The following is a 23,311-nucleotide window of genomic DNA, read 5'->3' as shown; positions in this document are numbered from 1 at the left end:
GGTTTTAAACGCGTGCTAGGAGTTTAAACATGTGTTAGGAGCGTGATGAAATACACAGACTTGATGAAGTTTCTGAAATAAAATGTTGGGTAACATTTTTTAACATCCATTATCACGCACAGTTAAAAGTCACAAGCGCAATTCGTAAAGGTTTATGACCGACTACGTGTTAATGACAACTGTGCAACTCCTTTGGGTCCTGCGATGCTGACTAGTGTAACAAAAACTAAACTGAAAATGATAAAAATGTAGTTCTTTACGCATATATGTACACAAAAGTTACTTGGAATATAATCTGATTCGTTTACAAATCCATTTTCAAATATATTACATCATAAAAATGTACAGAAGTTCGTTCTTTGGAGCTCGTGTATGAGAGAATACGTTGAGTCTTTTCCTAAGTGTGTACAAATGTTTACGAGAAAAGAGTGGAAGGGAATCGAGTCTCTACGAGCTGATACCGTTATGCAGCCACAACTAAATTTTAATTACAGTACGGTACCATCTTTAAATATCCCACATTAAAATATGTGTTTATTGAAAGTTGAAATGAGTGGACAGGTTTGCTTCGTGTCTAGATTTTTGAGCGGATGTGGTCTCAGCCTAAGAGCAGTCACGTCACGGTGAGTGTGGATGTGCGTTTCTGTGTGTTGATTGTTCGTGTTGTTCAAGTGTTAGCCGGACTCGGGGAATAACGGACGGACAGACCGTGTCACGGATCTCAGGAAGTTTTGTCTCCGTTTCGCTGAGCGACTCTATTCTGCTCCGCTTCGCTCCGGAACCGGACCTGTGAGATGACCCAGCCGGGCCCGGCCGAGTTTACCCCTCCACCGGAGTGCCCGGTGTTCGAGCCCAGTTGGGAGGAATTTGCAGATCCGTTCGCGTTTATTAATAAAATCCGACCCATCGCCGAGAAAACCGGGATCTGCAAGGTTCGACCGCCGCCGGTGAGTGCTGTCCGGATGGTCTAAATCGGACCGGGCCAGATCTGCGGAGTGATTTTGAGTTCGGTTTAAAGGGAAATGTCCCAACATGGCGGCGCAGTGACAGCACTGCCGAACCGCTTTGTGTGCAGCTATAGTTTTGCTATAAGTCAAACTTTCGAACCACTGCCGAGTCAGTTCACTACTAATGGATCTTTATGACCCGGAATTCTGTCCATGGGCAATGTAATTGTGCCCAGAAATCGCAAACGTCGGGAATGTATGACATTATACATGAACGTGTTTCTGTATGGCGCTGTGTGTGTAGTTTTTGGCCTGGTTCGGTTCGTATAGTAAAATAAATGGCAGGTTTACTTGCAGTTTAGTTAGATGTTTAGCGGAGTTTATTGTTGATACAATAGTTTATTAATATATTATTATATTTTTAGGTTTAAAATACATTTTAGTGCTGGTGTAGTGTTTTCAGCATCTTTGTTATTGATGTTAGATTGACGTTCTCAAGTCCACAATCTATTAATTTAATACACTGTTCATAAGAAATTCACATACATACGAGTATAATATCTTTAGATGGAGAAAAAGCATCAAGACGCAAGAAGATACCTGCCAATGCGGAAATAAACCTTTCCTTTCATTTTCACCTCAACACAACTTTTCTATTTGGAGTTATATTTTTAGCCTTTATTACATTTCCTATGTTAACAAATTATAATTAATAATTATATAAACTGAACGATGTCATCATTCTATGAAAATACATTTTGAATTTATTCAAATATATTCTGTGGGCGAAACGTGGTTGTGTGCGGATTAATGTAATTTATTGGTTGCAGTCTTCATATTCAGCAGTTAAATATCGTTCACATTTCTAAAATGACCCTGTTCAGACTATCGGGGTCAACCAGAACCAGAAAGGATTACTCTTGAATAAGTCTGACCCAGTTTAAAGGGTTTCAGTGCTTCTGATGGCGTCTTTACATTGCGGGTTTATCAGATATTCTAGGCCTATTTTGGATAATCGATTAACTTTGATGTGCAACTGATTGCTTTATATTATGTTTATGAAAATCTGATTACATAATTTTGACATGTAGTCTTTAAAATATATTATTGTACATAATCATATCTATTTGTAAATAACATGAACGGTTGTGTTTCTCCTTGCGCTAAAAATGACCGCCCTCAAAACTCGCTGGTTCTGGTCCAGGTTTAGTGTTGATGTTGGGTTTCTTCTATAAATCCATTAGACTCCCAGCTACGTGACGCGATTCACGCATGAGGTCGTAGAAGAAGAGAAACTGTAATTACATTAAACAAGCGATGATGAACGAATAAAATATCCCCAGCAGTATTATATAACGATTTTTTTGTAGTTGTCACATTAGTAATATTCATAAAGAAATATTTGACAGGGACTTTTCAAATCCTTGATGATGTTAAAGCCCTCGAAGGCTTAAAGTGATGTAAATGCTTTCATTTGGCCTCTTGCTATCCAACACAAAGAGTCCGCAAACCTATATGCGGCCCGGTTTATGAGACAGTTAAACAGTGTGAAACTGTTTATAGGCTCGGTTCGACCCATATGCTGGTCACGAACCCAAAGGATGGATGCATTTTTCGGGCCGAGCGCGTCCTCCATGTTGCGAGCTTGGTTGTGAATGAACCATCTGGCCATTTTGTTTCTTTCTCTAACTCTGCTGCCTCAACAGCATTCAAGAAAATTTTATATTATATAGACATAATATACTCAGAAGTCACGTAGATTTTGTGTAACTGAGGTAATATTTAGTTTGTGTATCGTAAAAATTGATCTTTTGTGGACAGTATGCGTATTAACAGTGATCTCCACCGTCTTCTTTTGGATTTATTGCACATGCTCTATCGGTAGAGTGATGCATTTGACTTTGAATAGCTCATCAAAGTCACCCTTGATTCATCTTTATGTGTGGTCTATGTTTTTAGTCGAGTTAAAAAGCATTTGTTAGTTTTTACAGAAGCATATATGTTATAGATGCTGATTTTATTATGTAACTGCATGATTATTAGACACTATGAACAAAAGCACAGGCTATCTGTAATAAGGATCAATTGGGGACAAAATTAGTAATTTTCTAGGTTCATTTTTTTTAGATAAGCTACCAGTTTATTGATCCCTAGGGAAATTCAGGCTTGTTATGTTAGCTGCTGTCTGGTCTTCATAACACACCGGTTATTACATTACCGTATGTATATCTGGAGACACAACTGCATGTTTTCTTTATCAGTCTTTTTTTCAGGGATGTAGTGGTTATCAAACTTTTCGGCATCCCCCTCCTAGTGTAGGGTGCATCCCTTCGCACACCAAAAACAAACTTCGAATTTGATTTAAGCAAAACATGTTAAATTATACAATGTAGTGCTGTTGGTTATTTTTTGAAGTAAAACTGCACAGAATTTATGATAAATTAATGTATTTTAAACAATGTCATAAAATTGGGGCCCCCTGGCATCATCTCACGCCCCTCAATGGGGCCTGCCCCCAGTTTGAGAACCGCATAAGCACATGTAACAAAGACAATGAGCTGAACTCAGTCAGAAAAGGCTTTGTTAGATTAGCTCACCAAACTGAACAAACCCCCCAGTTCCACTGTTTACCCCAGTCTGATCAAAATGTGTAGGTGAAGGTTTGGCTTTTACCTTACTTTAAACCACTAGGTTAAATAGACACACTTTCACATGCATCTCTAGACCACAAGGCACCACTAAAGTTTGTACACTGTTGTCTTTATCAGTTCATCTGAACTACATTCAAAAAAGCAGAAAGAAGATGAATCCAAGTGAAAATGGAGTCAATCAAACATGTTTCATATTGTTTCAGTAACAGCTGTTACGAAATCTCTTAACCAATGCTCAAAGCTTCAGTATGAGAGTCTTAAGAAATGGTCCCTTTCTGAACAAAAGCACCATGTTGAATGGTGCCTATAGACATATGAGGGACATTGACTAAATTTGAAAACCCTAAAGATGGAAATGGAGGCCTACTTGTTTTGTTGGTTTTAGTATGGTGATCTTAGTGGTAATGAGCTGTAGAAGCTCAGCTCGAGGACAAACTCTGTGGTTTAGTGAAGATTGTTTTTCGTGAAACGTTTAACTGGATGAAACAATTTAATAATGCACAACCATTTGCTTAACACAGGCCAACAGTGCTGGCTTGATTTTCAAATGCATTTATTTTGCAAAGTGAATGAACTAAGAGATTAAATGAAATAAGAGAAATGTTAATATCGGTCATGTATATTTTTACTTTGTGTGTGTGTTTAGGATTGGCAACCTCCGTTTGCATGCGACGTTGACAGACTTCATTTTACTCCTCGAATCCAGCGACTCAACGAGCTAGAGGTAATTTAACACCGAGTTGAGTAAAAGTGAGCGTGTGCTTGTGTTGTGCTCAGTGTCTTGCATCTTTGTCAGCAGAATTTTGTCTTTTTAAGATGTTGTAATGTTAAATGGCATCACTTAATAATTAACACGTTTCATTTATAATGTTGCTGATTCTTGCTTTCTTTTATGTTTTCCCAAAATCCCCCCTTCTTTCCCACACCTCTACCCCCACCCCCAGGCTCAAACTAGAGTTAAGCTCAACTTTTTGGACCAGATTGCAAAATTTTGGGAGCTACAAGGATGCACGCTTAAAATTCCACACGTGGAGAGGAAAATCCTTGATCTGTATCAGCTCAACAGAGTGAGTTTGTGAAGTAAAAGTATGTTTAAACTGATTCTCGAAGCATTTTAACTATATATTGCTAGCTAGCTATCGAGATATACATATCATGCAGCAACCTGTTATTATGAAGATCTGAAACCTATTACTCATTTCTGTGTGTCTAACATAGTAATTCTTGTAACCGCTGGGTTATTTACCATTAACCAAGAGAAATTCAATTGCTGGATGTTTATTATCTGTGTGGCACAGGTGTCATTAAAACCCTAAATGACTCTCATGTTTCTCAATCTGTCAGCTGGTTGCAGAAGAGGGAGGTTTTGATATTGTTTGCAGAGAGAGAAGATGGACAAAGATCGCCATGACGTTGGGTTTCGCCCCAGGGAAAGCTGTGGGGTCACACCTGCGATCCCATTACGAACGGATCTTGTACCCATACAACCTTTTCCAGTCTGGGGCAAATCTGCTGGTGAGTTCTACCTATACGTTTTTAGGAATAATGCAGGAGTTCACAGCATGTGTATGAATAAGGATGGTTGGCTTTTAGGGCGAGGAGTTGGGTTACATTGAAGACTGTGAATTATAATGGCAGGGCGAGGGTTTGATCATTTATGCTGCGCTTATTAAAGAGCTGCTGTGGTTGTTAAGTGTTTTATCTGCTAGCCGCTTTGCCTCCTGATGTTATTGCTGTTTGTGCCGCACTATCTGCTAAATAAGGCTGCAAACGACTTCCTTCGTCTTTAGAGACAGTATGTTGTTATCAGTATAAGATAATCATTGTAAGCCTAACCGAGTGAAAAAAGCTCAACTCTGATTTTCATGTTTCTACATACAATTTCGTCAGTAGGATTGATGATTTTTAGCATTGTATTTTGTCACTCAGACATAATTTATTTAAAATAATAATAATAAAAAACCTAAAATGAACACAATAGTGGAGCCTAATTTATTTTTCAATGATTGGATGCTTGACATCTCTGTTAGAGATGTCGGTGACCTTTGACACAGAGGTCACTGCAAATTTGTGTATAATGTACAGTACTTTCTTCTACATCAGGCTCCTGAGTTTGCAGCCAAACTGGCAAGTTTTGGGTTGCCTCCTGGGCTGATGGAGGTATGTTTCAACTTTCCCCATTAACTAACCTAAAAAAATGCGATTTTGGACAGGATGTGATGTCATTATGGGATCTGTGGATATATATAAATATATTTTATTGTTGCTTTGGGTCATTTTTGCAACACTCCCACAGTCAAAACCATCTTTTTTAATGTTCAGGCCAGTTAAAAACATGTGGTATTCATCACACTCATTGCTTTACGCTGAAGGTTTTTTATTTCTTTATTATGTTGAATTCTTAAACATTTCCTTTTGCTGCTTCTGCAAATGTGTTATTTTAACCCAGTGTTTTGTTATTATGCATTTTATTTGAAACAAATGGGGAGCAAGCTGGTGTTTTTGTGACTGACAGCATTTAACCTTTCCCGACCCCCTCAAACGGCCTTGTAGAAAAACTGCTGCTTTCTTTCTCCACCTACTACTCTTGTCTTTGTTTTTACTCTCTGATTTCACTCTTGCTGCTGCTGCTTCATCCTCCCCCCCACACACTTCTCCTCCGTGACCTGCTTTCTGTTCACACTAATCTCTTTACACCTCCAGCTGTTCGGTCTCCTCCCTCTATACCCTTTCTCTGTGTCTTTGTGCTAATCTGTAATCTGATAGTGGAAGCAGGCATCATCCAGGTTTGATGGTGCATAACTGGAGTACTAAATATGCTCTTTACAATGGGGTTAACAAGTTATTAACTGATTATTTGTTTGGAAATCTGTGAGGTTAGTTAGTTGGTGTTTTTACAGGGTGAATTTTTTTTCTGGTCAAGTGCAGTGAACACTAAAGTGACCCTAAAGTGACCTTTTTCATTTTATATGGGCTTAATCTTGAACATCATATTCACACTTAAATAGATTAGTTAATCTAAACAATAAAAAAATACATTTTCTTAGTGCTCTTTTTCATACAGCGACCACATAATGTCATGCTTAAAAAAAACACCCTCAAAATAGTACTAAAACTTTTGTGACATACTCTAAGGGTGGTTTTGTGGACATGGTTTAGGTTAATCCAGGACTAGGCCTTATTTATATTAGGACATTTAAGAAGGTTTTTACAAACAAACCGTACCAAAAAAAATTACAGGAGCCAGATGCACCAGCCGCATGTAATAAATGTAGGTGTAAGTCCTACGTCGGGCTACGTCATGTTGCACCATCTGAAACTACGACTAGACGCAGCTACGCTCAGCGTACACGATATGTGTTTAACTGCAGTGATATTAAGATGCAATTTGTGTTTATTATGGTTAAAAACATACACTTACTGCTGCCAGCTTATAGATGAAAAACGAGAGCTTTCCTTCCTCACATTTTAATTAAACGAAAGCCTTTACCGTTTGCACAAAAGGTAATAATTTGCATATTTATTCTAATAGCTCGGGTTTCAAACGTGTCTTTGTAAATATTTATGTATTTTATTATATATTTTATTGGTGCGGTCTCTGCCATGCATGGAACACACTGCTCGCGTAGGCTATCCTGTGCATTACACTCGCCAATGTTTTGTCATATTTCATTATTTCTATTTTTGCCATAGAATAAAGTCAATACTTTATACTTATGCCTGCCCTTGACTAGAAGTTTTAGTCTCAAACAATGCTATGCCTAAATGGTGCAACAGGTGTAAATTCTACGTCCGACGTAAAGCACATTTTACGTCCAGACTAGTCTTACGAACGGGCTTACGCCCAGCTGGTGCAACCGGCACCAGGTGTGCATCTTGAGACAAAAAATGTCACTGATATATGTTAAAATAAGTCAGTACACGATGTCCTATTTTAATTTTAATTAAAGCAGCAAAGCTTAAACATGCATTTTTAGTCTGGGACTAGGATAAGCCCTGTCTAGGAAACCGCCCCTTAGTCATCTAAAGCCATAAGGTAGTGTGTCTGTGGAACAGATCAAAATTTAAAGTAACTTTTAGCAAATATAAAAAAGCTCATCTAGCCTATGTTTAATAATAAAAGGGCAGATTTTGAAAGAAACATGAAGGGTTATTCAATGACAGAATTTTTATTTTTGTGTAAACTACCATACTTTCTGGACTATAAACCGTACCAGAATATAAGCCGCATCATAAAAAATGCGTCATTAAGACGAAATAACATATATAAGTCACAGTGGACTATACGTCGCGTTTATTTAGAAAATTATTTCACAAAATCCAAACTGAAGAACAGACATTTAATCTGGAAAGGCAAGTTAATCAACTAAACAATAGTAGACAGAACAGCAGGCTAAATAGATGTCTGTACGTTAAAAGTAATATAATCAGTTATTTAAGCAATAAACCATAGCATACAGAACTTACCTGGAAGGTTGGTTGAATAGCCTAAATTAACCGAACAAGACAACTAGCGTGAAGTTTGCATACTCGTCATTCCATATTACAGAATCCATTAAATTACATAATTACAGAAGCAGCATATGGCGGACTCTCGCGGCCGTAGACGGTCATGTTGTCTCTTGCCTCATAAATGTCAAAATTAATTCATACTGACTTAAAAGGCGCATCTGACTGTAAGACGCAGCACCAGCCAAGTTATGAAAAAAAAACGCGGCTTATAAACCGAAAAATTTGGTATTTTTTTCTTTATTAATACAAGAATCATCTGTTCAATATCTTTGTAAGTTAACTGGATGTTAATATGTTATGCATTGTAAGTTAAAATGTATGACTCATTTAACCAGTCAAATTGTGTTTGTTTCCCTTCAGTGTGTGCAGAAACCATCACTGGATGATGTTGATAGCAAAGATAAAGAGTACAAACCTCATGACTTGCTACAGAGGCAAAACGTTCACATGCCATCCACTGACACAAGCGCACCTGCTAGAAGAGCTAAGAGAATGAAAACAGAGGTGAACTTTCAAAAACACACTTAAATGAAGCTCCTATAATTCACATTCTCAGTTGCGCTCATGTATTTAATTTGTTTCTTTAGTCTCCTTGTATTAAGCAAGAGGGAGGTGAGGAGTGTGACAACAGACCCAACCTTAGAAGGAGGATGGGTTCCTTTGTTGCCAAACCTGAACCGGGTAGGCAGCTTCCCTTGTCTTTAACATCACATGGCTCCAAAGTGCAGTAGCCAAAAAGGGCGCGCTCACATTATCCCAATCAAACCGCACACACGTGCGGTTGACCCCCCCAAATCCTGGTTTAATATACTAGTCTGATCTCTCTGTACCCTGCACAGGTGCAGTTTGTTTAATTGCGCCCTGGCTTGCAGAGGTGGGCTCGGGCGTGGTTTACTTGGGCGTAGACACGGAATGCGCAGTGTGTCATCGCCCACCAAACGACTCAGAATAAAAAACACAGAGTTAACATTACGATGGGTTCTAGTGTTAAGAGAGCGCTTTACTTTGTTTTCTTCAAAACAATGGCATCCTAATGATAAAAGTGTGCACGGGCTCGGATCGTTCAAAGTACAGTGTGAGTGCGTGCTTCTGGGGGAATGGGGGGCAATCGTGCTCGGGCACTGTTTGGTTGGGTATGATGTGAGTGCGCCCTATCTATCTGCAGTAAATCAGTCAAACAAAGCATGTGATTCAAAGAGGTTTGTTAATCAAATCAGTTTCTTTATTGTAACTGATGTGTTTCTGTCTGTGTTTTAGAAAGGGAGATCCAGATACAGGTGAAGCAGGAACCAGTAGAGATAAAAGAGATCATTCCTGAACCAGAGAAAACCAAATCACGCTTCAAGAAAAACAACCCACCTCCTCCAGTCAGCGTAGTGAGTTTGTGTCTTTTTCTTACCCATATTCAAATTATGCAGAGTTTTCCTGTCACATGTAAATCAGATGTCACCAGAGCTCTGGGGACAAACCGAATCTGTGGAATATATTTTATGTTTTAATATGTTTATGTTTTAATACTCAAAGTGTCTGTAATTTTGTACCATGTTGATACTAAAAAAAATATATATAATTTTTCTACTGTACCCCTTACATATGTACATGTTGGTAACAAAAAAAGACGGGTCTTAGATTGGATTTGTGTTGGATTACCAGGAAGAATGCAATTAAAAAGCAGCCTAACTGACCTGCTGCCATCATTAATAAATATAAAGTGATTCTAAAGTGGCTTGCACAATATTTCAATACTGTCTCTCTCTCTTTCTAGGTGGACCTGTATGTGTGTTTGGTGTGTGGAAAGGGGAACGATGAAGATAGGTTATTGCTATGCGATGGTTGTGATGACAGCTACCACACCTTCTGCTTAATCCCGCCCCTCACCGATGTTCCTAAAGGTGATTGGAGGTGCCCTAAATGTTTGGCTCAGGTGAGTGGATCAAATCAGGAGAAATTAATTATGGTGTTTGTTAACCATTAACTAGTAAAAACTAGTGAAAAAAAGTAATTTAAATCACCATTTAACGTTTTTGTGCCAATCTAAGCTTTAATTCAGACGATTGTATCATTATTTGTCTTTCTCCAGGAGTGCAGTAAACCTCAGGAGGCATTTGGGTTCGAGCAAGCACACAGGGACTATTCTCTAAAAGCGTTTGGGGAAATGGCTGACTCCTTCAAGTCGGACTATTTCAACATGCCTGTTCATGTATGTACAAACCCCTTTGAGACTCACGCATGAAAGATTTTTAAATCAAAAAGGACATTTTAGAGGCTTATTTTGGTGCTAATTTTGGCATGTTTCAGATGGTACCCACTGAGCTGGTTGAAAAAGAGTTTTGGCGATTGGTCGGCACCATTGAAGAGGATGTGACAGTGGAATATGGCGCTGACATTGCCTCGAAAGAATTCGGAAGCGGTTTTCCAATCAAGGGTGGAAAGTTTAAGGTTGCACCGCATGATGAGGTACTAATGGAATATTTATTTACCCATCACTATACAGTTAAAGGGATAGTTCGCCAAAAATGAAAATTATGTCATAATTTTTTCACTCTCATGTTGTTACCAACCTGTATAAATGTATTTTTTCTAATAACCACAAAGGAAGATATTTTGAGGAATGTTTGTAACCAAACCGATCATAAGTTCTATTCACTTCCATTGTAGGAAAATAATACTATGGAAGTGAATGGGGCTCATGAATGGTTTGTTTACAAAAATTCCTCAAAAAAATCTTTGTACGTGTAAATATTATACAGGTTTGTAACAACATGAGGGTGAGTAAATAATGAGAATTTTTATTTTTAGGTGAACTATCCCTTTAATATTATGTAAATATTTTTGGCATTTAACAAGTTTATAGGGCTGCAATGTAGACGGAGTTGATTGGTTGTCTCATCACTAACCTAATTATTCTGTCATGTGATTGGTTGTAGAAATACCTTAAATGTGGGTGGAACCTGAATAACATGGCCATGATGACACCATCAGTGCTGACCCACGTCACCGCAGATATCTGTGGTATGACCCTGCCATGGCTCTATGTCGGCATGTGCTTCTCCTCTTTCTGCTGGCACATCGAGGACCACTGGAGCTATTCCATCAACTACCTGCATTGGTAATAAGCAACAGAAATGAACACTCTGGAATGGTTAAACAAAAATTGAGAATATAATTAATATGTTCGGGAGTAATGTTTAAATGGCATCACGCTGGAGAGACCTTCATTATGCGTTTGTGTGTGTGTGTTAGGGGTGAACCTAAGACCTGGTATGGTGCTCCTGGTTTTGCTGCTGAGCAGTTAGAAGAAGTGATGAAGAAACTTGCCCCAGAACTGTTTGAATCTCAGCCAGACCTCCTACACCAGCTTGTTACAATCATGAACCCTAATACACTCATGGCCCACGGAGTCCCAGTAAGTAACATTATGAGCCCACACACGCTAAATGTTTAGCATTTTATTTTCTTATCCTTTCATTTTGATGTATTTACTTTAATCTGATGTATTTAACTTCTTTCGCATGTGAAGGTTAAATGTCTTCTGTGCAATATTTTGTAAACACAATAAAGAATAATTTTTAACTAACACACACACACACACACATACTCATCCTCACCGAAGTCTGTGCTAAATCATTCTTTTGCTTTCAGATTTACAGAACCAATCAGTGCGCAGGAGAGTTTGTCATCACTTTCCCAAGATCCTATCACAGCGGCTTCAACCAGGGTTTTAACTTCGCAGAAGCTGTGAACTTTTGCACAGTTGACTGGGTGAGCTGTTCTGGGATCAGCCTACAATCTGTTGTCATACATAAAATTTTCCTAATTAAGTGTATTTGTTTACAATTTCAGATTATTGTTTGACTTTATTATTTTTGCTGTGTTATATGCAGATGACACTGGGCCGTCAGTGTGTGGATCACTACCGTCTGCTAAACCGATACTGTGTGTTCTCTCATGATGAGATGGTGTGTAATATGGCCATGAAGGCCGACAGCTTGGACGTGGTTCTGGCGTCAGCTGTGCAGAAGGACATGCACCTCATGATCAAAGAGGAGAGAGAGCTGCGCGACAAAGTCCGGAAGCTGGTGAGTTCGTATGACGCATGCATACATTATCAGTGACAGCTTTAAAAAATCAGAAAAGATCCCTGATTTGTTTAAAGATAAAATTATCCAAATACTATCATGCCAGAACTTTTACTAATTAAAATCCATCTCTCTCTCTCTCTGTCTTTCTCCAGGGCGTGGCCCACTGTCAGTTGTTCCAGTATGACTTGCTGGCAGATGATGAGAGACAGTGCATAAAGTGCCGCACCACCTGTTACCTGTCAGCTCTCACCTGCCCCTGCAGACCAGGAATCCAGGTGTGTCTGCACCATGCCCACAATCTCTGCTCCTGCCCAATCTCCAACTACACACTCAAGTGAGTCCTCACGTTTGCGTTTTTTACTCTTTGAGTCACTATCTAAAAGTGAAAAGTTACCCAAGTGTAATACTCAACCACACAGTTACCGTTTTACACTGGACGACCTCTTCCCCATGATGAATGCTGTGAGGCAGAGGGCAGAGTCTTATGATGAGTGGGCATCAAGAGCGACAGAGATCATGGAGGCCAAACTAGACAAGAAACGCAGTGAGTTTCCTTCTGAACACATACAGACACGTTCGCTAAAGAATACTTCCTCAAACCAGTTTTGGAATAGGACCTGCTCATGTTTCCTCAATGGTTTCACCTTTCTAGATGTCACAGTGTTTCGTGCCCTTCTAGAGGAGTCAAATGAGAACTCATTTCCAGACAACGATCTGTTACGTCAGCTCAGGCTGGTCACACAAGATGCTGAGAAATGTTCATCTGTTGCCCAGCAACTGCTAAATGGCAAGAGGCAGACTAGGTAAAGATACACAGACTATTACTTACTGCTACAATGATGCACATCCTCACAAGTCACAGTTATAAACTCTCTAATAATAGTTGTGATTTGTTTAAAACGCATGTGCCATGTAAATTTGTCTGCAGGTACCGCTCAGGTGGAGGAAAATCTCTTAATCAGCTCACCGTAGAGGAACTGAGGTCGTTTGTCCGCCAGCTTTATAATCTTCCCTGCAGCCTGACGCAGGCACCGCTTTTGAAGGTGGCTGATACACACACAATCATACAAGATGCAGCACACTTTTACCAAATTATATAATAATAATAATACGTTTATTTTGTATAGCGCCTTTCTCAAACCCAAGGTCGCTTTACATAGAAATAGCATCACACAGTCAGATAAACATTACATAAGAAACATAAGAAATTGCAATACAAATAGCAATACAACAAAAGATTAATGAGGATCATTAGGCTGATCTAGCTCATCTAATGAAGCCATTAACTCTTTTTCAGGAGCTGCTGAACAGCATTGAAGATTTCCAGCAGCACAGCGAGAAGCTTCTGTCTGATGAAGTAAGCGCAGATGCCGTCAGCGAGATCGAGTCGTTGCTGGAGGAGGGCTCTCAGTTTGACGTGCTACTTCCAGAGCTGCCATTGCTACGGGAGCGTTTGGAGCAGGCGCGCTGGTTGGCCGGGGTTCAGCAGGCGGAAGATCTGGTGACGAACCCGTGCGGCCTCTCTCTGGACAACATGCGTCGACTGATCGACAGAGGGGTCGGACTGACGCCACATGAGTCCATTGAACGTACGATGGCTCGCCTGCAGGAACTGCTTACGATCTCAGAGGAGCTGGAGGAGAAAGCACAAGTGCTGCTTAAAGCCAGGTGGGGGCAGCACTGAGTGTGCTGATACACATGAAGCCATGCCAATGTCACATGTTCATTGAAATTCAAACTTGAAGTACCAACTAAAGGCAAAGCATGTATTTACAGAGAGCATGCAGTGTGTAAAAGGAAAACACCACCATTTTTCAATATTTTCTTATGTTCTTACCTCAACTTAGACAAATTAATACATATCTATCTTTTTTCAATGCGTGCACTTAATCTTTGTACAGCGTGTGGTGAATGTGTTAGCATTTAGCCTAGCCCCATTCATTCCTTAGGATCTAAACAGGGATGATTTTAGAAGCCACCAAACACTTCCATGTTTTCCCTATTTAATGACTGTTACATGAGTAAGTATGGTGGCACAAAATAAAACATAGCAATTTTTTAACTGGATAAAAAATGAGAACTATCTAGCTCATAGAGAAATTTGCAGTAGACAAGGACATTAGGTCATTAAATAAGTGTAGTCTATTTCCTGCAGTGCATGTTGAGCACCTGCAGGGGGCAGTACAAGAATGTTTATGTAACGCCCTATCTTTGTATTGGTATTAAAGGGAAGATTTCACAAGACTTTTTTAAGATGTTAAATAAATCTTTGATGTTTCCCCAGAGTATGCATGTAAAGTTTTAGCTCAAAATACCATATAGATAATTTGGAAAAGTCATATTTTCATGATATGTCTCCTTTAACAAGGTTGTTTTTTCTTTTTTCAAGGCCTCCAGTGAGTTTAGAAATGCTCTGTTCACAGCTGACTCAGATGGAGGGGGTATCTGCATACCTGCCAAACTGCCTCCTACTGCAGGATACAGTCAACAGGGCTAAAGAATGGCTTCAGGAAGCTGAGAATTTACAGGTAGAGAACTATACTTCACATTAAAGGAAGTATGCATACGGCATACATGACCCAGTCTGTGAAAATTCAGCTAAAGTAGGGTTGTGCAAAAAATCGCCTGCGATTCTCATGCGTGTTTCATCAGTTATGCCGGTTCCTTAATTAGTAAAATAGCCATCCCCTGCTTTCAGATGGAGCGGCATTTACTACACAGATCCGTAGTTCACCAAGAAGCTAGGCAAAATCGCATAGATTTTAGAGTTGATTTTCCTCGATTATGAACACGATTTTGCCTAGCTTCTCGGTAAAAAATAAGGATGTGTGTAGTAAATGCCGCTCCATCTGAAAGCAGGTGATGGCGATTTACTACTCATCAAGGAACCGGCTTTACGGATGAAACACGCATGAGAATCATAGGCAATTTTTTGCACAGCCCTACGTTAAAGTCATTTTTTTGTGATTTACTGTTTTCTACATATATTATCATATAATCATCCTCCTATATAATGTAAAATACATCATCTGAAAAATAACCTTGATATCTTTAAAATGTCAAAGATTGAAATCAATGAGTGAAATCAATCTTTGATACTCTTACTGCAATCTCAAAGTTAGATTGAGACTTTAGCCTGGATTTCACAGACATGATCACCAGGGTTCTAAATTAACACCCGCCAACCCGCCAAATGCGGGTTAAAATTAATTTTGGCGGGTGTTCATAAAAACTTACTAGCCAGTTTGGCCGGTGATGCATGAGGCATTGCATGCATGATACATAATGCTCTGTTCTCGGACATTTATTCCTCTGGCAGTACTTCCTACATTTCCCATGAACACTGTACCGTAATGCTACGTGATGATGTTTCATACACCCATTGGCTGCGCGCAGTTTGCAGTGAAACCAGCGCGAGAAACCATGGAAATGAACGGAGCGCATCCACAATAACACACAAGGAAGGCGGCACATGCCATAGTTTAAATCTGTTGTGCCCCGGTGTAAATCTCAAGTTAAGATTTTAGCAGTTAACTAGTGTATTCCTTTACAAAGATAATAGCGGCAAAAACGGATCTATATGCGCTTGTAAAAGCGAATAAGCGATGCAGCAGGCGCACTGATGCATACACGCACAAAGCCATGTCGGCGCGTCATTGCGTTTATCCACGCACAACCGCATTCAACGTCACGCGATTATGTTAGCTTATAAAAACATGACGAAACTAAAGTAAGTTTCTAAATTATAATGTTAATCTTATTTTGACTCGATTACTATTGGCTTCTGTGGACGTCAGAAATGTTTTTTGCAAAGCAGGGAAAGGGAAGCAGAAAGGAAAGATGATGAGACTAAGGGAGGTAAGAGAAAACTACATCCTCACACCCTGTCAGGTCTCAAACATTAGAGGAAAACATTTCAGGAGAATCTCTTGTCAAGTCTATAGAATTGCATTGTTGCTGAGAAAATCAACACATGTATGAAATTAATATTTAGTTTACTAATGTTTAACTAGGATATACATAAACAGTTAGCAGTAACTATAACTGAGATTATTTTAGTATAGCAGTAATAAAATGACTGGTTTCTTAAAATATTGTACGAATATTCTTGTAAAAATAAGTTATTAATCATTGCTATCATTGTATAATGTTGAAAATATGCATGTACGTGAAAGAAAAAAACGAAACGAACAATTTGTGGTGGGAACAAATAATTTTAAAGTTGAGGCAGTAGGGCTAAAGGACCATGAGAGTGCCCAAAGTCATCAGAGAGTCTAACGTTAATTAAAACTGCCAAGACGGGTCGTATTGAAGAGAGCCTTGCTTGGAGAAGCCTCACTTTATGTGTTTTTCATACTCACAATGTTAATAAAATTATCAAATGCATTCATAATTTCTCTTTTTCACCAGAAAAAATTTGGCTAGTGGAAATGCTGATTGGCTGGTAACTTTAGAAAGTTACCAGCCACATTGGCTGGTGATCAAAAAAGTTAATTTAGAACCCTGATGATCACGTATTTGACAGTCCTGTGCCGGTTCCTAACAGTATTACTGACAGTTCACGTGATTGTTTGTGTTTGTGCTGGCAGGTGGGAGGTCAGATTCCGGTTCTCAGCGCGCTGGCTGATATGATTTTGAGAGCTCATGCCATCCCAGTACTACTGGAGCCTCTGGAGAAACTGGAGACTCTGGTCTCAGAGGTGCACAGCTGGAAGGAGTCAGCAGCCAAAACCTTCCTCATCAAAAACTCCCCCTTCACTTTACTTGAGGTCCGACTGGATAAATGCAAATTTTTCCAACACACAAAAAAACTTTTAACATTTAACATTTATGCACCATCAAGTTCATCAAAACCTGTATAGCTTATTTTTCATAGCAGTTAAGTTTCTTTTTAGAGGCTGTTTACACTTGGCATTAACATGTGTTTTTTTTTTAAGTGGACGACGTTAATGCCAGGTGTAAACTGTGTTCAAAAATTTTTGAGCTCGTCCACTTTTGACCACATTCAGAGGTAGTCGAAACCCCTTTCGATCGGATTGCTTTTGTAGTGTTAACGCACATGTGGTTGAATGTGTTCGAACAGCCACACGTGACCGCCTTCTCTCCGCCCATTTATCTAATCTGAGGTAGTGAGCACAATGTTCAACGTCTTTTCTGACTATTGGCACGTACAACACATTGTGAACGGTGCTATTTTTAGCCTTTCATTGATAAAACTAAAGCAGCTGATCTCCGCAGTTTCATTTTGCAAGCGTGTGAAAGTTGTGCGATCTTATTTCATCAATTTCGCTGAAATCTTAGAGAAAGCTTTAACATATGCATGTACAAAACACTGTGCAGCATGTTTACTTACTACACAAGCAGCGGACACCGACATAATATTAGTTTGCGTCCATATAAACTTATAATTACTCCCGCTTGCGTTCAAATGACAGCGGAGAGACTCGCCCACCATTTCGACAGACCACCCCTCACAGTATTCAGGACAGAAGCGGTCGAAAGTGGACAAAAGACACCGATTTAAAACCAGGTGTAAACGTAATGTGTGTCTCTAGTTCACTTGTGATCTGATCGATGAAAACACATCTTAATACCAAGTGTAAACAGCCCTTAAGATCAAAATTGTCTGATCAGTGATCACATTTGCTCTTTATTAATTTTAAAGAGGATACATACCACTGTTTTCATTAAATACATGTTTCTGGTCATCTGTGCAGGTTTTGTGTCCACGATGGGAAGTGAGCAGCTCTGTTAAGAAGAAGAGGAAGGTGAAGGCTGACTGCACATCTTCAGGGAAGAAGAAGCTTGTGAAGCTGGACAGCATGAGTGATGTGGAGAGAGCACTTGCAGATAGCAAAGACTCGGCCTCTGCTGTGAGTGTGCAATACATACATGACACTTACAGACCCACAAAATACTTCTTTTCATTATTTCTTTCCTTTCTGTCTTTCTTTCAGATGTTCACTCTGGCTGAAGTCCGTTTAAAGGAGCTGGAGTCACTTTGCTCTCTTCGTGCAGCTAACGAATCAAAGCTCCTACCTACTGCAGACTGCGCTGCTCTCAAAGTGTGTGTGTGTCAGCAGCCTGCCATGGGTGCGATGCTACAGTGTGAGCTGTGCCGAGATGCATTTCACAGCGTGTGCGTGCGTGAGCCCACCGAACCCCGCGGCACAGAAGCGTGGCTGTGTCCGTTATGTCTGCGGTCGACTAGGCCCCCCCTGGACAAGATCACGTCCCTTTTGTCATCCCTGCAGCGAATCCGCGTCCGTCTCCCAGAGGGTGACGCGCTACGTTACATGATCGAACGAGCCGTTAGTTGGCAGCGACGAGCGCGAGAGGTCATCAATTCTTATAACTTCTCCCTAACCTCTCAGGAGCGCAGAGGGTCCTCACCTACACACAGTTTACATCGGACCACTGGGCACAGTAGGAAGGTGAGATATTATATCACTTAAAATGCTGTTAGCATTGTGATTTATATTCTGTGATTAGGAATGGGTGAGAATGGAGATTTAAGGTTGCTGTGTTTTACTGGTTCGTGTTGAATACTCATCAATAAACCGTCATTGTTGTTGTAGCAGCTGAGTGGATCTCCATCCTGGTGTCAGGACTGGAATGTTTCCGAACAGGACCAGGCTGTGTTTTATACAGAGCAACGCTGTATACCACTGCAGGGTCTGTATTATTCTCACATACACAGAGACTACTGTAATTTTCCCACAATCTCGTTGTGTCGAGTATAAGACAAGGGAGCAGATATAGCCAAGAGTTGGGCTTGTAACCCAAAAGTTGCCAGTTCGAGTCTCACAGCCGGCAGGTTGCGACTGTGGTGCCCTCGAGCAAGGCACCTTAACCCTAATTTCTCCCCGGGCATTACAGTGATAGCTTCCCACTGCTCCGGGTGTGTATGTTCATGACTTGCTGTGCGTGTGTTCACTATGCACTGAATGGGTTAAATTCAGACGTCACATGGGTTACCATACATTGGGAAATACATCACTTTCACTTTAAAGGTATAAGACCAGAGTTGTTTTAAAATGACATGTGTCTGTGTGTTCCAGGTCTTAGCGCAGAGGTAGAGGAGCTCATGGTGGAGGGTTTACTTCTGCAGGTTTCTCTACCCGAAACCCAACAGCTCTACAGACTTTTGCTATCCGGCCCCCCGACCACAAACACTCCCCACACAGAACACACACCCTACCTCACGCAGAAACACTCCTCACCGCAAAGAGAGGTAACCTGCTTAGATTTCGAACACGCTTATAGAGACACTCCACTTTTTGTGTTAACTTTTGCTCAAGTTAAAGCAACACCAAAGAGTTTTTTTTACCTTAAAATAATGCTTCCAAAACAGTTTCAGTCGTTCATCCACTCTAAACAGGGTGAACAGCACTTTCACATTCGCTTTGCAGCCCTCTATCGGCCAAAACCGCACTAAAGAAGTTTCCAAACGTCGGGTAGTGGTCCTGTAGTCCGAGTGAATACTACAAAAACTTGCTTTACGGCAGACCTACAATCCAATCAGAGCCAGCTATGCCTCAGTATTTATGACAGTGGGTAATGGACAATTACGCTTCTAACCTGTAGGGGGAGCAAAGAGCCAAAACTCTTTGGTGTTGCTTTAAACATTTGATTTTTACCTTTTTGGAATCCATTCAGCTGATCTACGGGTCTGGTGGTACCACTTATAGCATAGCTTAGAATAATCCATTGAATCTGATTAGACCATTAGCATTGCGCTTAAAACTAACCAAAGAGTTTCGATATTTTTCCTATTTAAAACTTGACTCTCCTGTAGTTACATCGTGTACTAAGACCGATGGAAAATTAAAATTTGCGATCTTCTAGGCAGATATGGCTAGGAACTATACTCTCATTCTGGCGTAATAAACAGGGACTTTGCTGCCGTAACATGGCTGCAGGAGGTGCAATGATATTACACAGTGCCTGAAAATAGACCCCTTTTAACTTTTAATAGCAAGGGGACTATTTTCAGCTGCTGTGTAATATCATTGCACCTCCTGCAGCCATGTTACGGCAGCAAAGTCCTTGATGATTACGCCAGAATGAGAGTATAGTTCCTAGCTATATCTGCCTAGAAAATCACAACTTTTAATTTTCTGTCGGTCTTAGTACACGATGTAACTACAGAAGAGTCAAGTTTTAAATAGGAAAAATATCGAAACTCTTTGGTTAGTTTTAAGCGCAATGCTAATGGTCTAATCAGATTCAATAGATTATGCTAAGCTATGCTAAAAGTGATACCGCCAGACCCGGAGATCAGCTGAAAAGATTCCAAAACAATAAAAATAAATTTTAAGAATATAATATAAATCCATTTCTTCTATCTCTCTCCTCAAAGAGAGATGCAATCACTTCAGCAGAGAAGAAAGCCAAGCGACGGATGAACAGAGAGGAGACAGAGATCAGTGAAAGAGGGATGAAGCCGAAAAGCAAGAAGCAGCGTATGGGCTCAGAAAAAAGAAGGGAGAGGAAGGCAGCGTCGGTCTCAGCGTCAGATGTTTCTCAATCAGAAGACTCGGGAGAAGATATGACCCTGTGTCCAGCAGAAAATTGTCTTCAGCCAGAAGGAGAAGAGGTGAGTGAATCTACGGAATGTGTGAATGTGTGAGATTGAATGTGTTTTGAGTTATTTTCTCTCTCTCTTTCTGCTGCAGGTGAACTGGGTGCAGTGTGACTGCTGTAATCGCTGGTTTCATATGATATGTGTTGGGGTATCGGCAGAACTGGCAGCTGAGGAAGATTACATGTGTGTGACGTGCAGCACAACAAACACGGGTCGGCGGAAGTGAATCAACTCCATGCCCAACACCCTTCCTCCATCTCTTGTTCTGGCTGTATAACTGACCCTATTCCCTAACCCATGACCTCCGACCTTTGTAACAACGGTGCTATTTTACTTATTTTGTTGGACTCTGTTGTTCTGAATGATATTTGGTCACTTTTTTGTATTTTTACAGCTGTTTTCTTCTGTCGAATTGTTTGTGATTGTCTAAAATTATGATAAATATGATAAGTATGCTAAATGCTGAATGAATATAGCGGTGCATGGGTTTGTGTTGTTTTCTGGTGTGGAGGAGAGACACTCTCGCTAAACCGAATGAGGGTCGTCTCTTCTGCATGCGCAGCCAGAGACGCAAGACAAACAAACAGTTTTCACCAAATACAATAAATAAATAATAAATACAGAGAAATTATTTTTTGGAAATCTGCCGTTTCAGTACACAGGGATATGGGAATCTCACCGTTGTGCGTTTTTTTTTCTTTGTAGATTAGTTTTATTTATCTGAGCAATAATGCTGTTTGTAAGTTACAGGAGGTTTTGGTTGTGTTGGTGCTTTTAGAGACGGTGGGTGGATATCCAGGATATGTGACGGACACAGAAATGTCAGATTTGTAGCAGAAAAATGAGTTTAATGAACTGCCACAAAACTTGCTCATGCCGTTTTGATGGGGGGTGGGGGGCAGGTGTCTGATGTGAGGTTTAACCAGCTTGTTAAAAAAGTCCCAATTTATAGTGTGGAATAAATCTCTTTGTTCTAATATCAAAAAGTCTACTCCATTCTTGATTCAGTGATCATGGGTGAAGGTGCTTGGTGCCCATTATTTTTTATCAGTCACAGTCTTTGTGACATCATTCCCCTCTTCCCCAATCATCACAACTCTTATAGGCTTTAATTAATAGGAAATAAGACATTGGTTAATGGTACAATATCCACCCTTATTAAATAAAGCTTGTAAAAAAGTATAACATATTCTGTACTTTATGTATAAGAAATAAACCTGGCAGCACAATATGTGTCACCATGCAACTATTTACAGAGGTGCTAACCATTGCCATATAATATTAGTGTAGTGTATACACTACTGTTCACTATTAAATGTTACATGTACACTTACAGCCCTTGGATTTGCCTTTATGAAATGTTCCATTATTACCTTATTTGAAAGGTTCATGAATTATAATGTTGATCTCTGCTCTGATTGGCTGTTTCACAGAGCAGTTCTTTTAATAGCTCTGTGTGTGTGCAATCAGTCTTGAGCCTGTATCAGACAAATATATAGAATTTGAGGGAAAACATTGTACTTAATTTTATGTGTAATTTATTTTCTAAGTTTGATTTTTTATTTAATATTTATTTGGAGCAGGTAAGTTACAGCTAGTATGCTTTTGCTATTTAAGAGCACGCGCACGCACACACACCTACCTCAATGGCAAAAAGCGTCTCAATCATTCTGAAATCACCCTATATATAACATAATTGCATTTCATATATACTATTTTTTTTTATTTTTATTTAAATATTTTTAATAAGTTGATTGATAACGTGGTTTTAAACTTTGAAACGGTCCAAAACATGGAAGAAGCGGAATGCAGAAAACATACTAATGAAAAAAAATCTAAAGGTGATCTGAGAGGTAAGAATGTGTGAGTGGGAAATAAAAAATTCTCAGATGAAAAAATAATAGCCGTATCTACTGGTATTTTAGACATCCGCACCCAGCACTGGCTCTGTTGGTACAATAAACCACCCAACAACTCCTTGGTATTTTGACTTACAGACACCGCTACTAGCCTACAACTCCTTGGCACTCTCTTCTTTCTACCTCTCGGTTGCGTGCGCAAGCAGTGACGTCGCCGAGAAATCCATGTATGGCGCTGCAGTCGAGCGAAACTGTAGACAGTTCGGCCTTCCGATTGGTCGAGAGTCTACGGTGAAACCAGAGTCGTATAACTGTAGACAGTACGGCTTTCCGATTGGTCAGTTTCACTGTAGACTTTCGACCAATCAGAAGGCCGAAACGTCCACAGTCGGCATTGCACGTCAGTGGAGCCCACATTATTTTTTCATGTGAGAATTTTTTATTTCCCACTCACATATCTTACCTCTCAGATCACCTTTTCATCTTTTTTTGAGTTACCCATCACTAATTGTAAAATTTTACCAAATAATTAAAAGAAAGCCACACCCAGATGAGAGAATTGGGAAATATAATGCCTGACATTCCAAAATGTTTCTAGATGCAGAATGCCTGGATACAAAGCAGAACATTTGTGAGATGAAATAATAGCAACATGTTCCAATGTGTCTCCAAG

The 23,311-nt window shown here is 39.9% G+C and overlaps 1 protein-coding gene across 3 annotated transcripts; it reads left to right on the top strand.

Moving 5' to 3' along the window:
• Positions 1–594: 594 nt before the first annotated feature.
• kdm5bb (lysine demethylase 5Bb) lies at positions 595–21,976 on the top strand. Of its 3 annotated transcripts, none has more exons than XM_065247161.2 (28): positions 595–947; positions 4,245–4,322; positions 4,543–4,665; positions 4,943–5,113; positions 5,702–5,758; positions 8,471–8,614; positions 8,698–8,791; positions 9,368–9,486; positions 9,876–10,034; positions 10,191–10,310; positions 10,409–10,567; positions 11,038–11,219; positions 11,354–11,516; positions 11,753–11,872; positions 11,995–12,189; positions 12,345–12,526; positions 12,612–12,736; positions 12,845–12,995; positions 13,121–13,235; positions 13,490–13,860; positions 14,582–14,720; positions 16,782–16,961; positions 17,910–18,065; positions 18,150–18,626; positions 18,774–18,867; positions 19,254–19,426; positions 20,555–20,791; positions 20,871–21,976. In XM_065247161.2, the coding sequence occupies exons 1-28, from the start codon at positions 795–797 to the stop codon at positions 21,003–21,005; spliced, it is 4,572 nt and encodes a 1,523-aa protein (XP_065103233.1). In that variant the 5' UTR covers positions 595–794; the 3' UTR covers positions 21,006–21,976. The 3 variants fall into 3 exon arrangements, with proteins under 3 accessions (XP_065103233.1, XP_065103232.1, XP_065103235.1); XM_065247160.2 differs by having other exon boundaries at positions 18,771–18,867; XM_065247163.2 differs by lacking the exon at positions 5,702–5,758 and having other exon boundaries at positions 18,771–18,867.
• Positions 21,977–23,311: the final 1,335 nt, after the last annotated feature.

This window comes from Paramisgurnus dabryanus, chromosome 11, assembly GCF_030506205.2.
Source record: "Paramisgurnus dabryanus chromosome 11, PD_genome_1.1, whole genome shotgun sequence".
Classification (NCBI taxonomy): domain Eukaryota; kingdom Metazoa; phylum Chordata; class Actinopteri; order Cypriniformes; family Cobitidae; genus Paramisgurnus; species Paramisgurnus dabryanus.
The sequence above is the reverse complement of the archived record's forward strand: the minus strand, read 5'-3'. Positions and strand labels throughout refer to the sequence as shown.

What these genes read in the sequence shown, in the direction of transcription:
- kdm5bb (XM_065247160.2), top strand. Translation starts at nt 795, where the DNA reads ATGACCCAGCCGGGCCCGGCCGAGTTTACCCCTCCACCGGAGTGCCCG. An exon ending in TGCCTCCTGGGCTGATGGAG is followed by an intron (nt 5,759 to 8,470) that starts GTATGTTTCAAC and finishes GTTTCCCTTCAG; the next exon opens with TGTGTGCAGAAACCATCACT. An exon ending in AGGAAGCTGAGAATTTACAG is followed by an intron (nt 14,721 to 16,781) that starts GTAGAGAACTAT and finishes TTGTGCTGGCAG; the next exon opens with GTGGGAGGTCAGATTCCGGT.